Source organism: Electrona antarctica, assembly GCF_951216825.1.
Source record: "Electrona antarctica genome assembly, chromosome: 5".
Lineage (NCBI taxonomy): Eukaryota > Metazoa > Chordata > Actinopteri > Myctophiformes > Myctophidae > Electrona > Electrona antarctica.
Genome location: NC_136810.1, coordinates 47,256,003 through 47,276,875, shown reverse-complemented (window position 1 = coordinate 47,276,875; position 20,873 = coordinate 47,256,003). Strand labels below are relative to the sequence as shown.

The 20,873-nt window shown below is 43.9% G+C and overlaps 2 protein-coding genes across 4 annotated transcripts in view; one reads left to right on the top strand and one right to left on the bottom strand.

Moving 5' to 3' along the window:
• Positions 1-46: 46 nt before the first annotated feature.
• LOC306922710 (netrin-4-like) lies at positions 47-19,795 on the bottom strand. Of its 3 annotated transcripts, none has more exons than XM_079500499.1 (10): positions 19,322-19,795; positions 12,900-13,459; positions 10,505-10,777; positions 9,564-9,690; positions 8,878-9,066; positions 5,720-5,927; positions 5,447-5,565; positions 5,095-5,163; positions 3,768-3,941; positions 47-2,750 (listed from the first exon to the last, which is right to left on the bottom strand). In XM_079500499.1, the coding sequence occupies exons 2-10, from the start codon at positions 13,389-13,391 to the stop codon at positions 2,608-2,610; spliced, it is 1,794 nt and encodes a 597-aa protein (XP_079356625.1). In that variant the 5' UTR covers positions 13,392-13,459; positions 19,322-19,795; the 3' UTR covers positions 47-2,607. The 3 variants fall into 3 exon arrangements, with proteins under 3 accessions (XP_079356625.1, XP_079356626.1, XP_079356624.1); XM_079500500.1 differs by lacking the exon at positions 19,322-19,795 and adding an exon at positions 18,061-18,166; XM_079500498.1 differs by lacking the exon at positions 19,322-19,795 and adding an exon at positions 16,040-16,494.
• Positions 19,501-20,873, top strand: part of LOC306924012 (neuronal acetylcholine receptor subunit alpha-7-like) — a gene marked incomplete at its 3' end in the record, with an annotated part of 74,407 nt that continues 73,034 nt past the window's right edge. Inside the window, exon 1 of the mRNA XM_079502355.1 lies at positions 19,501-19,579. The remainder of the gene's footprint in view (positions 19,580-20,873) is intronic.

Here is a 20,873-nt window from a genome sequence, read left to right as displayed (position 1 = left end):
TGTTTACAAAGCTACATGTTTTGATTATACTTTAATCGCACTAATCTTGTTCATTATCCTAGTGACAATGCATTTCTCACTTTTAACCAAAGGAGGGCAGTATTCAAAGTAACCAGTCACCTTCAGTGACGACTCTAGTTAAGAAAGGCAAAGCTCCAGAGAACACCACGCTCCAAAATAGACGTGACCATAAAATGAAACAAAGTTATGAAGAATCTGCCCTCGAGGCACAGTTTATGCAATACCACAGGTTTAGTAAGCAAAAATTTTACATGTAGGACACGACGAGTAGAAAAAGAAACATGCTGTACAAAGAAATGTCACATTGAAGCCAGAGAATGTCATTGTTTTTTACATGTAGAGTGTGTCCCTCATCTCTTAGAGTCAGTGAACTCATTTGGGACAAGGACAGTGATGTCAGAGCGGAGGAATGCATCACGTCGCCGTACTCCTTGGAGACAGTAGACAGGCCTATTCTTAACTGGGCCTGGATCAAATATGGCCTGTGGACTCTAGATCTGATCACTGACCCACGCCCCCCTCCCCTAAAAAACTATGTGCAGTCTTTTAATACACGTGTATTTTTGGGTCCCAGGGGGGTTGCCGGCTAATGAGAGAAACACATTTGCATTTAATAAACCCTCTAGTAAACGTAGACCTGAGTTGCGACTGGCCTTGGTATGCTTTTTTTCACTCTACACCAAATCTCTTCACCAAAAATAGCCGGTCTACAACTCAATCTGCACAACGTGTTGTGACGAGCTTGCCCCCCCCAGAATATGGATACTGCCATTGATGTGGTTAAATAACCGCTCCCTTATTTCTCTCTATTTTCATTCTCTTTCTTGAACGCATTCACACACACACACACACTCGCGCACACGCACACGCGCACACACACACGCACGCACGCACGCACGCACGCACGCACGCACGCACGCACGCACGCACGCACGCACGCACGCACGCACACACACACAGTTCAAAGTGGCCTTGTCAAGTGAAGCCCTTGTAGATGGACCAGATGAACTGTCAGCCCTCATTGACTCACGTCTGGTAGATCCAGTCTGACAATCATCCCTGCATGCACTCTAACGCCAGAGAACACATTCAACCAGAGAAGGATACAGTAGAGCGGTGGTTCCCAAACACTGCTGAGACCTTGGGAACAACCACACATTATTATTGCAATACAACTACCATATACAAAAAGTTAAGAATAATTTCTCAATTTACTCAATTATACCAGTAGTACTTTCCCCCAAAAATATAATATATTATTAAAAATAATATATTTTAACCACTTTCAATGGCATCCCTATTTTGTGCTTTTGTCATCATAGGCTTGTGACTGACACATTGTGAGCTTGTAGACCGGCTATTGTTTGCCATGTAATCCAGCTGTGCGTTGAGATTTGGACTTGCCGTGTTACTTGTCAGATGGGTGGGACGCTTGCATTTTTTAGAGCATGTTTATTTTCACGATCAATCAATCGATTGTGTTCTGGTTTTGGATCAATGGAACTAACACAGCATTCCTATTTATCGCAATGAAAACTCATTCATTCATTACTCGATGTCATGAAGAAAGAAAGAAATAGGGGCCTACATGCAATGCACTCGCGGGCCACCAGTGGGCCCCCGGTCAACAGGTTGAGACTTGAGAACCACTGTTTGAGTATAGTTCACTCATTTGCATATTGTTAGGTCCAGAGGCCAGATGTGAATGTGTTGTACCCTCGTCTTGACAGCATGGGGGGGGGGGGGGGGGGGGGGGGGAGTGGCATAGCAGCGGTGCCGTTTAGATTAGGTCGCCTGATTCCTTTTAATGTTTTCTTTTTCCCCCCTTCAACCGAGTTGTGTTCTGACCTGCACAGTCCTACACTTCCCTGCAAGGACATCAAACACACACACACAGTACAAACATTCTGGCGATTCATTCATGATTTATCACCATTGATGGTGAGAACAGGATGATAATTCAGTCCAAGCCTCTGCTAGGTTTCAAAGAATAAAAGAGCTCATTAAATTACATCCGGACATAACCTTGCAATGTTTCGCCATGGTCAGCTTTGACGGATAGAGTGGCCAGGATATACGCATTAAATTTAACAGTGTCATTAACACTTAAATACACATTCCGCATTGCTTTATAAATAACCTGAACATATTTATGGGCCAAAACATAATCATATACACATGTAGGAAATGCCAAGACCAACTTCGTTCTCTGACAAAGGTCTATGATTTTACTATTTTGTCTATTCTACGTGTATATCTTCTTTCATGTAGCAGGAGGAGACTACGAGAGGAGCCGTTGTCTTTCTGTTTGGTTTGTACCACAGGTTTACAACCACAACACCAGACCCCTAGTGTTCGTTCTCACAGTCTTACAGTGCTGCGTTTGGAAGTGGCAGAAAAAAGAACCCTCTTTTCTCTCCGTTATTTAGGCATGTTGTTGTCAGTGTCACGTCAGTGTCAAAGCAATGTCAAATTCCAAGACATGCTGCCCATTCTCCCAGCTAGTCCTCCACCAAATCATCAGTGTGTATCACAATAACTGTGTTGCTGTTTGTCCATCTGTCCGTCCCCACCGTTGGTGGGAAACTACTGTTGGCCGCAGTCTTTGCTGAGCATGTCTAGGACCTTGCGTCCCAGACTTGACCTCCATGGTTTGACCAGGCTCTTGATGTTGATCATAAGACGGCCGGTCCTCCAGTCCTCGTGGCCAGCCACCATGTAATCTGAGCCTGGAAGGAAGACAAGTCAACTTTAACCCCTGTACATCTCAATTCTTATTCTAATCATTTGAGTAAATATGACATGGCAAATAAATCTGAAGCTTATGTAAGATATTGTTTGCAGAGGGCCAGAAACCTTGTATGTCCACATTTCAACTCTTTATTTTCACGTGAACTAACGGCCTACTTATTCGTCGTACAAGAGCGTCGCACAAATGTAGCAAAAACAGCTGATCTACAAACCCACGTGAGCCTATAGATCTGCAATTTTTTTAAACAATTTGAAAACAAAAGTGTTTTTTTTCTTTCTGTGGGCTTTAAAATATTTAACCAATGAAAAGTATTATTTAACAAGAACTTTAAGAAAATATATTCAAAGAGCCTATCAGTGATCTGCAGCTCTACTCAGTCAGGGGTATATATATATAAACTTAATGTTGGATGATTAAAAGTCCTTGAGCTTTATGGGATTAGTCACATGAACACTACTTGATGTAATGTCTCCAACATTTTAGCATTTTATTTAGCTTTTAACAAAAATGTATTAACAACAGTGGATCCATTGATATGCAACACGGTTTCTTTTTTCCATTTCCTGAAAAGTGTTCCGCCCGACAGTGACGATATAGACAAATTACTAACTTTTACTAGCCCTAACTTGCTAATGTGCTTGTACTGTATATGGCCTGCCCAACACCCCTAAAAATAAAACTGTATCCTACCCTGAGAGGTTGGTCGTGAAACGCTCGAATAACAAAGTGGCAGTTGCAATCTTGTAAATGTCCCACTGCAAATGAATGATATGCTAGGGATGCTGGCACCGGCCCAAGACTTCCCTCACCAAGCAGCGATAAGGATTTGCTGTTCAGCACAATGCTGGCAGATTGTCCATGTGAGTATCTACTAATTAGGCGCTCGCCTACAAAAGTCTGCATTGCGAGCAATTTTACGTAGATTTCAGGTTTCTGACTAGAATGCATGGTGTCAGACCTGAGTTACGGACAGGGCAGGTGCATGGTGTCAGACCTGGGTTAAGGATGGGGCAGGTGCATCCTTGTGTGGTCCAGGACTCTGGGTAGAGAGTGGTCGCTCCCTTCTGGACCTTCGTCTGAGGGCTCTGGTACAAAACCTTCTTCACCTTGACCTCCACCTCCGCATGGGAGCCCTTGTCGTGGGCAGACACCACCCTCACCATGAGCACTGCAGAGACAAGTCAACAAATCGGTTCTGTGTGAGCAGGAGCTTAGACATCATTGCAAAATTCAACGTGTCACTGTACTGCCTTTTCATTCTCAAATGAAGGTACTCTGGAGACAGACAGATCCCAACATAAGTAAAAGACATTTCTTATTTATCCAAGGGTAGGTGATTTTTCAGCACCGCCCGGCTGCTTCACAGTCATGCAGTCACACAGATCACGCACATTGACACCTGGGAGATGCCCAGAACAACCACAGTATTATACTGTTCCGCTGGATCGGTTGGGGATTAAGCAGTGGTGGAAGAAAATAAGTACTCATATTTTACTTAAGTACAAGTATCAATACTGTAGACATACTCTGTTACAAGTAAAAGTCGGGAATTCAAAATGTACTTGAGTAAAAGTACAAAAGTATTGGCATCCAAATGTACTTAAAGTAACAAAAGTAAAAGTACTCATTTTGCAGAATGTCCCTTTTCAAGTTTTCAAATTAAAATAGATCTACAAACTCACAATGCTACACATTGTGAGCTTGTAGGTCGGCTATTTTGAAATGGATGAAATGTATATAGGGCTGAAGTGATTCATGCATATTTGTACTAAAAATCAAAGTACCGTAACTAGTAACTAAAGTTTTCAAATAAATGTAGAGATACAATATTTGGATCCGAGATGTAGTGGAGTAAAAGTATTGGAAATTGGAAATACTCAAGTTAAGTACAAATACCTCAAAATTGTACTTAAGTACAGCACTTAAGTGAATGTACTTAGTTACTTTATACCACTGGGATTAAGTGCATTATGCATAATATACTAGCTCTTTCCATGGGAAAGATGACAGAATAGTTGTTGTGCAGTGAGGTAGGAAACCCTAGAGGGGGGGGGGGGGGGGGGGGGGGGGGTTATAAGAGAACCTCACCGTTTACATTGCATACAATTTGCATCTATTAATATCAAAAAGAAAAACAATAAAAACATTTGGATTATTTTCTTCTTTATGTAGGGTCTCATGGATAATTGGATATAACGCCGCCTCAGATTCCAATAGGCCTTCAAGCCCGTCATGGTTGACTCACTGGGTAATTAATTGATTTCCTCTGTCAAACAGCACTCACCATAGTCATACTCCATAGCACAGACCATAGCACTCACCATAGTCATACTCCATAGCACAGAAGAATTTGGGGCTGCCAAGGGTCATTTCTACACACTCGCATTTCTCTGGGAACGAGGAATATGATTGGAGGAAAGAGGAGGAACAAAATGTCAGAAGTCAAGAATGCACTGAAGCAGCAGCGCACGCACGCACACACACACACACACACACACACACACACACACACACACACACACACACACACACACACGCACACACGCACACACTGTCACTGGGTATTAATATATTCATATACTTCCCCCAAAAAACATCTGCATTATTATGATGTGTGCGTGCGGGGGGTAGATGTGAGTGCTGAGTGTGTGTTCTGAGTGACCTGTGACTCACCAGAGTGGTGCAGTGCAGAGAAAAGCTCCTCTACCCTAAAGAGTGCCGTGTCACTATTACTGCTACTGCCGCTGTGTCCCGTGCGGCCGCCGGCTGGAGGGAAGACCTCCGCATCTGAGCTGTGTCGCATAGCAAGAATAACTCATAGTTACTGTCTGTCTACCACTGAATCAAACCAGAGGAAGCATTGGCCTCAGCTCTAATACCTGGGAACGGTAGCTTCCACACAGCGTGTCAAAGTTTACAATGATGTGATTTTCTACTGGCACTCACCCAGAACTGCAGTCACCGGTGTAGGGATCACAGTCGCCTGTGCAGTCACACGGTCGGCAGCCGTACTCGTTGAGCCCCCAGTGTCCAGCCAAGCAGCTCTCGCAGTGGGAACCGCCGACCCCCGGCTTACAGGTGCACCCCCCGCCGACGGGGTCACAGGGGGCGCCGTCACCCGAGAGCGTGGCGCCCACACGGTGGCAAGAACAGGCTGCAAGGGAGGGTTGGTTGCGTCAATTTGCGTAAATGTCAATCTGTTGACTCTATACCCAAGAGACATGGTTGTTATTCTCACACATGTTCTTGCATACAAGTGCAGAATTTATACGTTACAGTAAAATGGTATGTGTTTGGGTGGGTGCCAAAAGCACACGAGCACACAAATACGAACAAACACATACATGACGTGCATACGGTGAACTCCCAAATCGATGATGCAAACACAGCCATTCCATTAGCCCTGAAACATGACTGTCATGATTATCATGAGTCATGACAGTCATGCCAGCCAGTTTTACGCGATCGCTACATTTAGACGAAAAACGTGTACATAAACATTCAGATTTCAAATATAAAGTCCTCGCCACATGTGCCACGGGTGTTAGAAATTTGCTGGTACAGCGATTAGCATTACTGCATCCCGCGTTGTTTAATAAAAAGCATTTTTATCCGAGCACCCCGACTACTTTTCTCAAACGGGGTTCGTTTGAGAAAAGTACACCAGGAACACCAGGAACGCACTCGTCTATTAGTCTGTATTGGCAGTGCGGTCAGCATGCATATATCGAACACACCCAGTGCCACACTCCTCCCGGCCGATAGGGGCGCGTAGTTGAAAGCCAATGGCAAAAAAACAGCTCGGATAAAAATGCCTTTTATTAAACAACGTGGGATGCAGCAATGCTGTACCAGTAAATTTCTAACACCCGTGGCACATGTGGTGAGTACTTTATATTTTAAATCTGAATGTTTATGTACACATTTACAATGTAAATGTAGCGATCGCGTAAAACAGGTGGAAGTTAAGCCATGACACTCGTGAAGTACGAGTGTCATGTGAACCATGGCTACCATTCCATCTGCCACCCTTCAACGGTGACAGAACAGAGCTATACCACTGGAATATTGCTCTACACTGATGGACTTAAAACAAACAGTAAATCATTGTCTCTCCTCATGGTCAGCAGGCCTCACTGCTTGTGATGACGGATTGATTTTTGTTTCAGTCTTGCTTCGTTTCTTTCCCAAAACGGCATGTTTGTTCTTAAAAATGCTGCAGCATGTCTGGGGAAAAGGGCAAGAATTGGAAAAATGTGCTCGCATTGGACCATGGGAATGTCTTCTCCCATTGTTTGCGATTACTGTTACATTCCAACACACTAATAGCTCCATCACTCCTACTATGGAGCCCACTGGAGATGTCTGACTGTTATATCACTGGCACAGAAGGGCTGTGATTTTGAAAGGTCCCGGAGATAATTTGTTTTATCCTGGAAGGTCAGCACAATATGAAATATCATTAAAGATTCCCTCACTCACATTTAATGTATTATCTTTCCTCCAGGGTTAAGCTGGCCGGGAACTCAAGCTATATTCACTTTGTAAGTGAATAAATTGTATCCAATGATGTCCACTGAGGGGCGTGGTCAATGTCAAGGTTGGCAGGGTATTTAATCATGTCTCAATCAACCAGCAGGTATGCAGACAAGGGCTTTTGTATCTCTACATTGAGTGTTTATTTATGTATTTATTTGTTTTCAAAGTATAGGATTTTGGACAGTAAATAAATATCTTTATTTTGAACTTCAGCAAACATTCTGGACATCAGTTCTTTATGTACACGTCTAAACTTCATCCTCAACTGTCGGTAACCAGTAGCACCTAAAGTACAGGGACTTGGGCGCTACACACTTTAAAGTCAAATTTCATGGATGAAACAAAGATACCACAGAAACAACCACATACCCACCAGTCTCATACTGTTGGCCAGTGGCCACTGAGCAGCTCCACTGCAGCAATTGGGGACAATTGTTTTTAAAGGAGCATTCAGTGATTTGGGTGATTTGGAAAACCACCCAGTCCGCCCGGTAACAAAATGTGCACATGCACGCTCTACAGTGGGGGGAAGTGCAACAGGCCAACAGCATGTGCACCAAGGCCCGCCCCTACTCGATCATGATTGGAGGAAGGCCCCTCTCATCCTGATTGGATGAAGGTTTTGCCACACGCCACCAAAACTGAAACTAGGGTTTTTTGACCCCAGGGGCTCACTGGGGTCCACATCAAATCACTGAATATACCTTTAAAAGAAAAAAATGCATCTCCTTCTTATCACCTTTATGCAGATGATTCACAAATCTGCATGCCCCTAAAAAATAATTCCATTAAACCAATTGTGGCTTCACTTCACTGGCTCCCCAGATTTTACGATACTGTTTCTAAATCACTTAACGGTTTGGCACCTCAGTATCTCTCTGAACTCATAAAGGTTTTTACTCCCTCAAGGTCATTGGGGTCTGCAGGCTAGTTAAAACTTAAGGTCACAAAGAAAACATGTTTATAGACCAGAGGTGACCGGGCCTCCTCTGCCGTAGCACCCAAATTATGGAATGAGCTCCCCTCCCATATCAAACTGGCCCCCTCCATTGAGACTGTAAGATCCACCTTCATACCTTGGCTTTTAATTTCGTCACAGTTTCCGTGGTCTATGTTTTGTTTCACTGTCTGCTAACGCTGCTACGTCTTGTATTCTTCAGTGATGTGTCTCCTTTCTTCTTTATTTTATTTGGTTGTTTCTTTTTTACTGTATGATTTTGCTGTTGTTTTCTGTGTGCTTTAGCTTATAAAGTGTATTTAGCTTTTGATTTTCTGTGCGGCACTTTGTAAACCTTGAGTTGTAAAATGTGCTATATAAATAAAGTGGATTGGATTGAGGAAAGTGTTGAGGGCAGACACTGGTCAAAAATAGTGTTAAGAGAAGTTGTCAAAAAACACATAATGTGGAATAGTTAATGTCAAAAACATACAACTGAAAGATTATATCTTTATATATTATATATTTAAAAAAATATATACATAAAAACCTTTGTATAATTGAAAAGGTTACACAGTATGACTTTAAGTTTAAGGCGAAGGAATATATGGACTTTATATTGCCTCACGTTTGCAGTAGTCGGGGGCAGACCGGGGTTTGCTGGGATCCCTGAAGAAGCCTTTCTTACAGTTCTGACAGTGAGGACCCTCGGTGTTGTGGAGGCAGTCGTCACACACACCCCCACTCCGTCTCCCCGATGCCAACCACAGTCCACGGTCCAAGTGACAGCTCTGGGAATGGCCATTACACTTGCACTCTGTTTCATCATACACATAGAAAACCGGTAAGAGATACACAAATACAGGTACAGGTATAAATATGTTTTCCTTTGTAGGGCATCCACAATAAGACTAACTGACCATATTTCAAATGAGCTTTTAAGCTATACTCATAGTATGATGAGAGGATAATGATCATCTTCACTGAAGGTTGTTGTGAGCACATTAACTAAAACATAAAATCGTATTTACTGGAATATACAGAAATGACCCTATGCGCAGCATTTGACCGTGGACCATCTTGCCCCTATTGTGGCATGTGGCTCAGGAGGTAGAGCGGCCGTCAGGTAATCGGGAGGTCCCCGGTTCGACCCCCCCCCCCCCCTCCAAGCCACTGATCCCCAACCACTCCTGGGAACTGTATTAATAGCGCCCACTGATGTCTAAAGGTTAGGATGGGTAAATGCAGAGGACAAAATTCCAGGTATAATGTGTACATGTACTTGGCAAATAAGCCGACAAGATCTTGACTCACTCTTGCACTCATGCGGTGCCCCAAGGATCCCGTTGGCAGGCTGCCAGGGCTGATCATAGTAAAGAGGTGCACAGCGCTCGCAGTGGTCGCCGGCTGTGTTGTGACGGCACACACACTTCCCATGAACCTGCCATGCAGCCAGATAGTACACAGACAAACATAAGGTACAGACAATGGTGCATTGAGGTGCATGGAGAGAAAAGGCAAGCAGCAGTGTTTCCCCCCAAACAGTAAAAAGCCAGGGTGGGCCATCCTGCGTAGAGAGATGCCACCCTGCTTGGCACAGGTGGAGGGTTTAAGCAATAAGCATCATTTTTAAACTCTGTTTCAGTGGATGTGTGTGACACTGCTGCTAAATATTTAAATACTGTATATAATTAATATGTAGTGCTTCACAACACAATTCTTAAGCAAACTGAATCGTTTCACAGTACGCTTTACACAGTCATTCAGTCCTTTTAGAGTGGTTAGCTTAACGTGGCAGCTATGGTACCTTAAGCCATATGGGTACTCAGCTAGTCTTTTCTATTCTCCATTTACAGTAAATAGAACAACATGGAAGAGTCTATGGGTTGTTAAAGCATTAGATTTAACGCTATAATTAAGGTTTCCACATCCTTAAATCCCTGTAATAGAGGGCAAGGGCTATGTGCCGATATGTAGTCCCCTCAGCAGCCCTCAACTGAGGCAGTGCATACCACATCACAGCTGTGTAACCAGGGAGTGGTGGGAATACAACCCATAACCTTCAACTCGCAATCCCGAAACACAAACAAACAAATACGCATACAAACACAAGGCACAAACATACGTGGCATTACACAAACTCCTGGGGAGTTTTCACAACAGAACACACTACGCACAGGCAGCTCTGTTTTTCCACATCGGCGGTGGAAAACACCAGACACCTGTGAGCAGTGTAGTTAGTACAGCTTACTCACCATATTATTGGTCCTCTGTCGACTGGGCCGATAGCCATTGGCTGGCACGCAGTGCTCTGCGTGCCCATTGCAGAGGCAGCTGCCTTTGACAATGAAGTCATAGATAGCATAATGAGCTGTGGGCAGAGTGCTGGCACCAGGTCGTTTGGCCTGGCAGGGGCACGGCTGGTGCTGCAGTAGACGCACTCTGAGGTTAGTAATCATTATTTGGTCTTGTACGGCTGGACTGTAGGGATCCATGGAGTGCCAGGGAGACAAGGCCCGATAGATGACCTTGGAAGTAGAAGGACAGGACGACTAATATTAAAAGATTTATGGTGAACTAATCAAAATATCAAACCCAGAAGAACACGTGTTGTTCCTCTTGCACATTTCACAAGACTTCAAGAGGCCGCTCCCTCCTTGTGGATTCAAGGCCAAACCATTAATCATGTCCGGTTCTGCTCCTTGTTATGGCAAATAAAAAGCAGGCATCAATCTGGGCAGCCTTTAATGCACCTGAAATGGCAGCCATTGAAGAAGCATGCATGTGTGCGTGCGTGCGTGCGTGTGTCCATTTCCTGATGTATTCCCGATCCATTACACAGTACGCACGTGACGTGATACAAATATTGAAGTTGCAATAACTAATATTATTGATTTATTATTAATAAATAATATAGTGGGAGCAGCATATTAGTTTGATGTTCTATCTGCTCCTTCTGTGCATGTCTTAAATCTCTCAACCAAGTACAGGCTATCAATTACAGTGAACTCTATTAGTGAAGCCCTTCTGTTGTTGTAGGTCAGGATCACATTGGGGGTTTCCTTTGAGTGTCTATGGAGACACACAGACACTAATTATGAAGGGTGAGGGGATTAGGCAAGAGAGCTGGCATAGCAAGACGCATACCTGTTGCAAATACACTGCAATTATGAGATCAGTCAAAGCCATATATTCATTCAGACATTCAACCAGAGTAGGTCTGGGGCCTTTAGAGTCAAAACAAAAAGCTAAGTTTGGCCGCTCTCTCTCTCTCTCTCTCTCTCTCTCTCTCTCGCTCTCTAAAAAAAGGGATGCTCATGAATAAACCATAACTAGTTACTGCTATCTGACTCAAACCTCCCACAGTTTTGGGAGAACTTCAGAGGAATGAACATTGATATTCTACCCATGCGTGTTATGGCCTTTTCCGGTACTGAAATGTGCCGTTGACAAAACGTTTCTTTGACAGTCCATCAGTTTACAAAGCTGCTTAATGTCATGTCATCTGCTTAATCAGTGGTTTGTGTGATGTGAGGTGTGCATTGAACGCAATACATCCAAGCAGTACAGTCAATAAGAGCAGGTGTTACGTGTTATTGCTGTGAAGTGACTGGGGGAACTGGGGAGGGGGGTGCCTATGTCTGTCAGTATGTTTTGATGTGGTCACGCTCAGATCTCTCTTAGAAGTGAAATCACTTATCCAACACTGGAACCCTCACTATGAACTTTCCTCAGTCAGGCCAAAGTGTCCCTCTGATGCCTCGTACAGCTCAACGGAGTTCACATGAACCCTAGCGTCTCTATAGAGGGTATGCGCATGCTTAAAGTGAATGGCACATCGAGTGGCAAATCGAGTGGCAAAGCAACATGCAAAGTGACTTTAACATTGTTTAACGTTGTTTAATGCAACCAGATTGGACTTTTCTGTTTGGATGCATGGGTTGTCAAGGCCAGAAAGTATTTTTTGCCACTCAGTAGGCATTCCTGCATTAACTTCCGGGTTTGATGATGAAGTCACGCGCATACCCTCTATTCTGGGCATGTCATAATAATAGGAAAACATTCCAAAAAAATAGGCAAATATTTGTCAAAAATTTCCCAATTTACAAGCTGATCAATTGACACGCCAGCCATGATTCGGTTGCCGTGATAAGGGGTCATATCGGTATCGCAAATATGATCCGGTCCGACACAGGGGTAGGGTTATGGCAGGTAAATAAAATATTGGGGCATATGGAGTTTGCTTTCGAGTTGCCCAAACTGCAAGTGAACATTTGAGCGAGGAGTCTGCAATAAACATAACACGAGATATATAGCTAGCTATAAACACAACACAAGATCACAACACTGGTATCAGTATCGGCTAACACAGAAATTGTGGTATCGGTATCGGATCGGGACATCCCTAATTTTCAGAGCAATTTTCGTTTATTTTAATGATCAATCAATCGATGTTCCAGCTTGGATTATTGAGCAATTGTAGTATACAAAGTTCTTATGTATTGGTTTCACTATGAAAACACATAAGAAAAATACAATATTATCATTTAAATTTTAGTGTTTTGATTTTCTTTTTTGAATAAGCATAAAATGGACTTATAGGTTCAAGGTTCAAGACACAAACAAGACCAGGACATTCACAAATCTCACCTCTCCTCTGGTACACGGGAAGCCTCCTGAATACTTGGAGGTGCAAGTCGCTCCTTTTCCTTCGGTGGGAGCTCCTTCAGTGAGGCCGAAGGTTCCCTCACAGTCACTGGCGAAATATTTGAGGGTCTTCCACGTGCGCCCCTTGTCCTGAGAGCGCTCCAGCACCATGGCGACGGGCCGAGGGGATCGGAAGACCAGGATGAGATGGGTGAAGTAGAACTCCGTCTCCAGGTCCAGCCGAAGAGTCTCCTCCTTCACCCCCTCCGCCGACTGCCACCAGGTGCCGGGGTAGCGGAATGAGGAGTCGCTCATGGCCGAGGGAAGGTGTGCTTGGCTGGGGATGCCGGCGTTACACTTGCTGCATTTGGCTGCGGCGCAGGACTCTCGACTATAGGGGGCAGCAGTCTGTTTGTAGAAGCAATAGGGCTCCGAGACGTTGGAGCCACAGACCGTCCGAGTGGTCAGGACTCTACCCTGGGCCAGGTTGCCCATGCGCGGGTTGCATGCTCGACCAGTGCAGCGGCTCCCCACGGTTGTGCTTTTGAAGGATTTGGAAGAAGCTAAAAGGGCAGAGAAAAGTTGAGTGTATATTATATAAGTATATTATATAAGCCTTGAATGAAAGGTTTGCAATTTTGTAAGGACACTAATAAAGTCCCGTCTTCCCCTAGATCTACAGTACCTTGAATTAGACAAAATGGGGGGGGGGGGAATGGATGCTTGTTGTGCATGAGAGACACTGGTGGACTACTGACACATGGAGTACTGTGGGACTGAACGATACTGAGATGTCCTCCATAGTGGGTCAGATGACTATAGGAATTTGAACGGATACAGGGGAGTAGGCACTAAGGAAGAGTGGGCACCTTGATGTAAAATGGTATATGGGACGTGCTACAGTTGGGTGCCACCGATATTGTCCCTTATCATTTGACCCATTTAGGCCTGACCTCAGAATTAAAAAAAATCATTCTAAATCCTCCAGTTTTCTGAAATAAATATTTTCACGATTTTTCAAAAATAGCAGACCTACAAAGCTCGTAGCGCGCCACTCGGTGGCGCGCTATGAGCTTGTAGATCTGCTATTTTTCAATAGCTAAATTATAATGTTTGAAAAAACCAAAAGGGGTTCCCGCCCAAAATGGGTTAACTGTCCTTTTGCGCAGATCACGCAAACCTCAGCAAAAAGAAAAGGACAATATCGATGGCCTCCAACTGTACAACTCAAATAATTACTGGCCTAACTGATCAGGCAGGATTGGGGAGAGTGTGGAAATCAGATTTGGGAGAAGACCGTAAGAGGCGGCTGTTCATAGCTGCTGTGGAGTCGGTGCTGCTATGGGGCCGAGTCATGGACCCTCGCAGTACAACAGGAAAAAGCTCTGGATGCCGGAGTCTACACAAGAATGCTACGAATGGCACTAGTGTCACATGGACGGACCGCATCAGAAATGGGGACCGGACCTACCACGGGTCACGGACAAAGTCAGAGAGAGAAGGATGAGGCTGGCAGGGCACTGCGTCAGGCACCCATAACTTGAGGCAAGTAAATTGGCTATATGCCGAGCCAACCCAGGACAAAGCCAGGAGGGGAACGAAGTTACCACCTATGTAGACGTACTGCGGCGCGACAGCTTAGCTAACAACACTGCAGAGCTCAAGAACTGATGTTAGATAGGAAATTGTGGAGGGCAGCGATCCAGGAATCCCGAGTTGGTGTTGGCTAGAGTCTAGACCATGCACTCTCGCAGTAACTAACTAAGATAGATAAGATGAGATGTTGACCTTTACTGGTCCACCCGGTATACCTCAGAATGAGCATAATGGTCTTTAATTGCACTGAATGACTGAACCACCAGGTCTATCCTGCACAATATCATTTCTATTGACTGTGACTGGTAGGCTATACCACAGCTGATTCCACTGTGCTCTTTCATTTGTTTGCAAAACAATGTTCTCACACCTTAATTAATTGTTATAGGCCTACTGGTAATTACAACTGCTGAGAAGAGAAGTCCTAAATACTGTAATCTTCTTAAATAACTAATGACCAATATTTAGAAGCTTTGTTCACCGAGTGTGTGCTTTCATTTGTTTGTGAAAGGTAACCTCTTATGGCCTAAGCTTGCTGTGAAGTGTGAACTGCTGATAGGTGTTTACTGGATTCCAAGATGTCTAAATGGCATTAGAATCATGTATAAATTTCATCAGTTATAGTTAGCCTAAAATGTGTCCAATTGGCTACTTCTGTTCTGTCCTTGAAATAAAAATGTAAATGTTATGTTGTTCATATTTAATGGGATACAAATATTTTTAAGTGACCGTTTTGTCACGTTTCATGACCTTAATAGTGTAGGTTTAAGGCTATATAAATTATAGGACACGCGGTGTTAATTAAGGCCCTGTGATTGGTTGATTGAATACCTAGGCTGCTGTGCCTGTTTCCATAAATTCCATTGTGGTCCTGCTGCTCTCCGTGTATTCAATTATGTTCACTGAAATCCAGATCACCATGAATAAAATCAAAATGCGCTATGTTTGTTCAGACTGCTCGAACTTCGACAAAGGTAATTGTCGTCGGTACAATTTACAATTTAGGCATTTAGCAGACGCTCTTAATCCAGAGCGATTTACAATAAGCAAGAACAAAAAGCATGGCACATACACGGTATTTTCAATTTGCATAAAACTGCACGCACCATGCATCCAATCCATGCATATTTAGGCTTAGCCATGGTTCACATGACGCTCGCGTACTTCACGATAATCATATTGACACATGTTTCAGGGCTTATTTAGGCTATACAGTGTACTGTAGTGCCTGCACCACGCACGCACACCACACCGCCAAACCTCGGCGCAGCGGTCCTGTTGCACTGATAGCCTTGTACTGTGCAAGTGCATGGTCAGTGGTCACTGACACCTACTCCGTTTGGAACCTCTATCTACGCTGATGCGCTTAGCTCAGAGATGAGCGCAGCAGCGTAGATATAGAGGTTCCAAACGGAGCTATCTGACACCCACTCACAACTGGAGATCAAGAAAGAGCCCTCTCTGTTTGTTGGAAATATTGTTTGCGAGACGGACATCCTCCTCCTGTGCAGTTATCACTGTCGCACCGAAGACTGTAGGCTACTCACCAGGCGAAAGAAGAGATGCACACATCGGGATGGTGAGAATTAGAGTGCATAGTGTCATCCTGGACACCGCTGAAGTTCTATAGTCCATCTTTTAAGCAAGTTTTATATTCTTGACTATTCTATTCACGTCATTTACGCTCAAATAAATGTAAAAACATTTGAAACTTGAGCAAAAGTCAGTCAGCTGATATCACCTGGTTGTGGTTGATCAGTATCAAAATAAAGAGACGCGATCACACGACTTCAGTTCAGTGCTGTCGAGTCTAAACAATTCCACATGGTGCATTCCAGTAGGCTAAACAACCTGACAAATTGAAAAAACAATCACGATGTGGACTTCATAATTAGAAAAAACACCATCTGTATTTATGCTAAATTACAGATGGCCCTATTCCACTGTCTGTGAAAGCCTGTAGTGTTGCTCTCTGTCATCATACCTCCATCCTGCAGTTGCTTTAAAGTGCCCTACTACTTTGTTATGAAGAGAGTTCATTGAAAATTGGGAATATGAAGTGGTTGTAGTAAGCCCCGCCTCTTACACAGCGGACTTTCCCAAGCCCCTCCCTCACAGACTATTAATAAATCAGACATTGTGATGTTTTAATAGCAGTTTAGACTATGCCATTGAGAAAAAAGTAGCCTACTTTTCTTAATGTATTTCAGAATACTTCTCCACACAGGTGGATCTCAATGTGGGGTCCGTGGCCGGTGACCCTCAGGGGCCCCAGTTAGCCTACATGTCATGCCTAACAATACAAATGATTATATTGCCTATTGTGGTCCCAGAGATAAAGAAAAACAAAGAGAGATAAAGAAAACAAAACAAACAAAATCAAATTGAGAGTCCAAACAAAATGTTATGTTTCATTCTGTGGCATTACGTATAGGCTAAGTGATGAGGATGATGATACTAAATTACTAATTATATTTATATCATGACCTGACGAAGATGTAACTTAAACATCAAATGTCACTTTTTACTTGCACCCTTTTATTAAACTAAGGGCCTAAATTGTCTGAGCTGCTCCAGTGCCTTCTTTTTCGTATATTTATATTTTCTTTGCTCGTCATTGTGCCGATCTGCCGATCATCATCACTTCATTTTAGATCAATTTAGCCAACAACCTAAAAATAAGTGTTTGCTACCTTGGAATTAGCCTCAGAGACCGTAGGCGTTTTGGAATGAACTATTAAATCTTCAATTCTTTGTCATTTTGCCGAAGAATCTGAGTCTCAGTTTCTGATCACAAAACACATCTGTGGAGTTTTTACTTTGCCCCCATGCATAAACCACCCAGCCAGGCACTTGAGCCCTGGCTGACAAGTATGTCATTGTGTTGCATTCCTGCTGCATATCGCCACTTATAACCAACTGCCACTCAATAACCATCCTCTTCTACCCTGCCTTGACAGACAGACAACAACCCCGTACCAGGGGGTTGCACAACTCCTGACCCCACTAATCTTAGCCATTTCATTTTGCAAGACAGTTGTTTAACCTGCATGAACCCTAGCGTCCCTGTTCTGGGCATGTCAGTATAGAAAAACATTCGGTGCAAATAGCCGATCAGATGGGTTATTTTCTGCGTAGAGATCTGGAGTAGAGGGAACAAAGGAACAGACCTAGGGCAGTATTATGCATGTCTTAAGTACCAGGTCTTATTACTTAACTTAAGACCTGGAGGCGTGATCAATGCCATTTGGCTATTCTGAGTGGCCAAACAGCATTGACCACGCCTCCAGGTCTTAAGTTAAGTAATAAGACCTGGTACTTAAGACACGCATAATACTGCCCGCTAGTGTAGACCCCTGGGGGACACCGGTCAATGAATTATATAGGGTTTAAGTGGTTAACTCGTCAATGACATCAGCGTGTCAGAAGAGGACACCTTTGACCAAAAGTACATCTGCAAGCACCTGATAACATGGAACATTTTCATTCCATGTAGAAGATTATGACGATGACAGACTGACAGAAAGAGAGCGAGACAGTGACAGAGACATTGGGGACTAGGTCATACCTGTTAATACAGAAGGTCATGGGTAATCCTATGGCATGTCACAGAGTCGTTTGACTCATATATAGGTTCTTACGGTAGAGGGTAGAGGGACGCGATGGGAGGGGGGTCATAGGAGAGAGAGAGCATTCCCTGTCTATCCCTGAGGCATCCCACCCCTGACGGATCAGGACATTCCTGGAATACTGTGCCTCACAGTGACGGCCTCTCTCCTGTTTTAGGTGTGTGTGTGTGGGGGGGGGGGGGGGGGGGGGGGGCAAATCTGTGTGTTTTTAGATGCGTGGGTTCAGGTTGTTTTGTTTGTCTCCGGATGATCTGCCATGGCAAGGACGGTGCGATGCACCTTGAGAGTACGTCACTGCCGTGTTTTTCACTCTTCAGATCCCAGGAGTTACCGTCGAAAATGCTTCAGGAAGGATGTCTAATCTTAGTCAGTCTATGGCAGGATGAAAGCGACCCACATTCTACCAAACAAATTCCTCCCATTCTTCTTCTGTGACTCTCAATCCAGTTGTTTGTTGACGTCTGTGACACAAATTCAGTTCTACCACCAAGCCATATCATTAGCGAGAAATCTGTGTTATTTTTCTTTCCATTGCAAGTTAGAGCTCAGACCTGTAGCCAGTGATTATCCCGGTGCTGTTGTGTGATTACGCAGCATACCATTCAGCTCAATCTCACAACAAAAAGGCCCTGAGTGGATTTGAGGATCCACTTGATGATGAATGGCCGGATTTCAGTTAATCAACATCCTTGGGAGAATTAGTTGTTGTTTGATGACACATGGGCAATTGCATCCAAACACTCAACGCTGTTGTCTGTATTTCAATTACAGCCCTCCATGTCAACCCATTTCATGTCATGCACGGTTTGCTCATGAACCCCCATCTCTACTATAGGCTTCCCACTTCCTATAGTACAGTGTACAAATGGACCCTTGTTAGGCCTGTCACAATTATTACATAATCGCCTAATTGCAATTAATTGAGTTAATGGCAATTATTTTTGCATAATCGTCAATTGTTTCCATGTTGTCCATATATTTTAAAAGAAAATAGCACATCTAGTAGGCTTGTATTAGGTATTTCTGCTATTTTGTACAGTTATTGAAAAGAAAAAAATATATAAAAAATGATTAAATGTGTCAGTGATGTCTTTGTATATTTAAGTTATTTGTCATATCTGCCCTGTGCAATTTGTGGTTACGAAGCCTAAAAGAAAACAGAAATACAAATTGTATGGCATTGTGACACAAGTGCACTACCTTTTGTACACAGAGTTAAATGAACACTCAGGACTTTGCCGTGTACTGGTCCACTGACACGACATGCGGGGGGTCTTGTTCCAGCGCCTGCTTTATTTCCAGACTGCAAAAGGATATTTCAGTCCCTCGCCTCTCATCATGCATGTCACCTTCTACCTTCAGCTCACTGAACTGTTCAGGCCCCGTGGAAGTAATCTGTCTGCTCTCCTGTAAAAGCCAGACGAAAAAGCTAGACGTGCTCCAGGCGGAGATGTAAAGGTAAGTGGGTTGCTTAAGGGTGGGTCGTCTTCTCGCCCTCCCTGCATCTGTATCAGAGGTCCCACTGGTTTGGCCTTCCGCGTTTTGCCGCATCCATCGATGGGATCCATGTGTTTTTAACGACCCGGAACATTCCCCTCATCTGCAATTCATCACATGGCTTAGCTTTTAACGACATGGGGAGGAAGAATCTCTGTGTTGCGGTTGTAGCCCCAATGCCCCCACCGGCCTACCATAGAGGAGGCTCTGATGGGCTGCTATGATGTGTTATCAGCCATTCTTTTGACATCACATGCTGATAACAGCCTACCAGAGCCTAATGTTTGAGTGGTGCAACCATAGGGTGCAGCCACTCCAGGCCACAGACATCCGCAGCAAGCTCCCGACTTGCGCTCTGATTGGCTGAACGACGCCACCAAAAATACACAATCCCTGATTGGATTGGCCGAGCGACGCCACCAACAATATACAATCCCTGATTGGCCAATGGGACCACCACATATTCACAATCCCTGATTGGCCAAGGCAGTCACACAACAGCACAACAGCGCCACTTTTGCCCCTACTGGTACTCCAAACATAGGGACATATAGGTAGGGACATAGGTTGTGACATAGGGACAATGCTGTTTCTTGGAGTGGTTGCACCTTTTTAAAACATACATTGAACTAAAAACAAACATTAAACCTGTATATACGAGGGGCTAGCGCCCCTCAAAAATAAAGGCCAGGGAGGAGGGCTTAATTGTACACTACAATACAGTACAGTACAGTAGTACAGCACCACTCACTTCAGACGGGTCTGATTTTTTATTTACAAATCACACTTCTGTAACAATATTGTAAACATCTTACTGGATATTGTGTATTTATTTACATTAGACATCTGTAAAGAGTTGTTCGGTAAGTCTCCATGTAATTGCTAATACAGCACAGCCCCTCTGCCAGCCCCCTCAATAAGGATAGCTCTGGATGTTTTACGATCGTATTTCCGCTCACCTTTTGACATGCTCTCTTATTGCACAGGAAAGTCTCCACGGACTGAAACACCGGCCTGAATTAGCAGCCGAGGCAGAGAGAGCATACTGTAGAAACCCAGGCATCTCTATATGAAAGCCTGGCAAAGTGATCTGTCCCGTTTGTTTGTTTTTTCCTTTTTCCCCCGTATTATTGTGACACGAAGAGGTAATATAATCCCTCCAGAGAGCCCCAGACCTAAATTGCACGTGCGTCGTGCCATCTCCCTTTTGAGATGAATAACAGCATACAGTGTTGTTGAGGACAGAGGAGAGAAT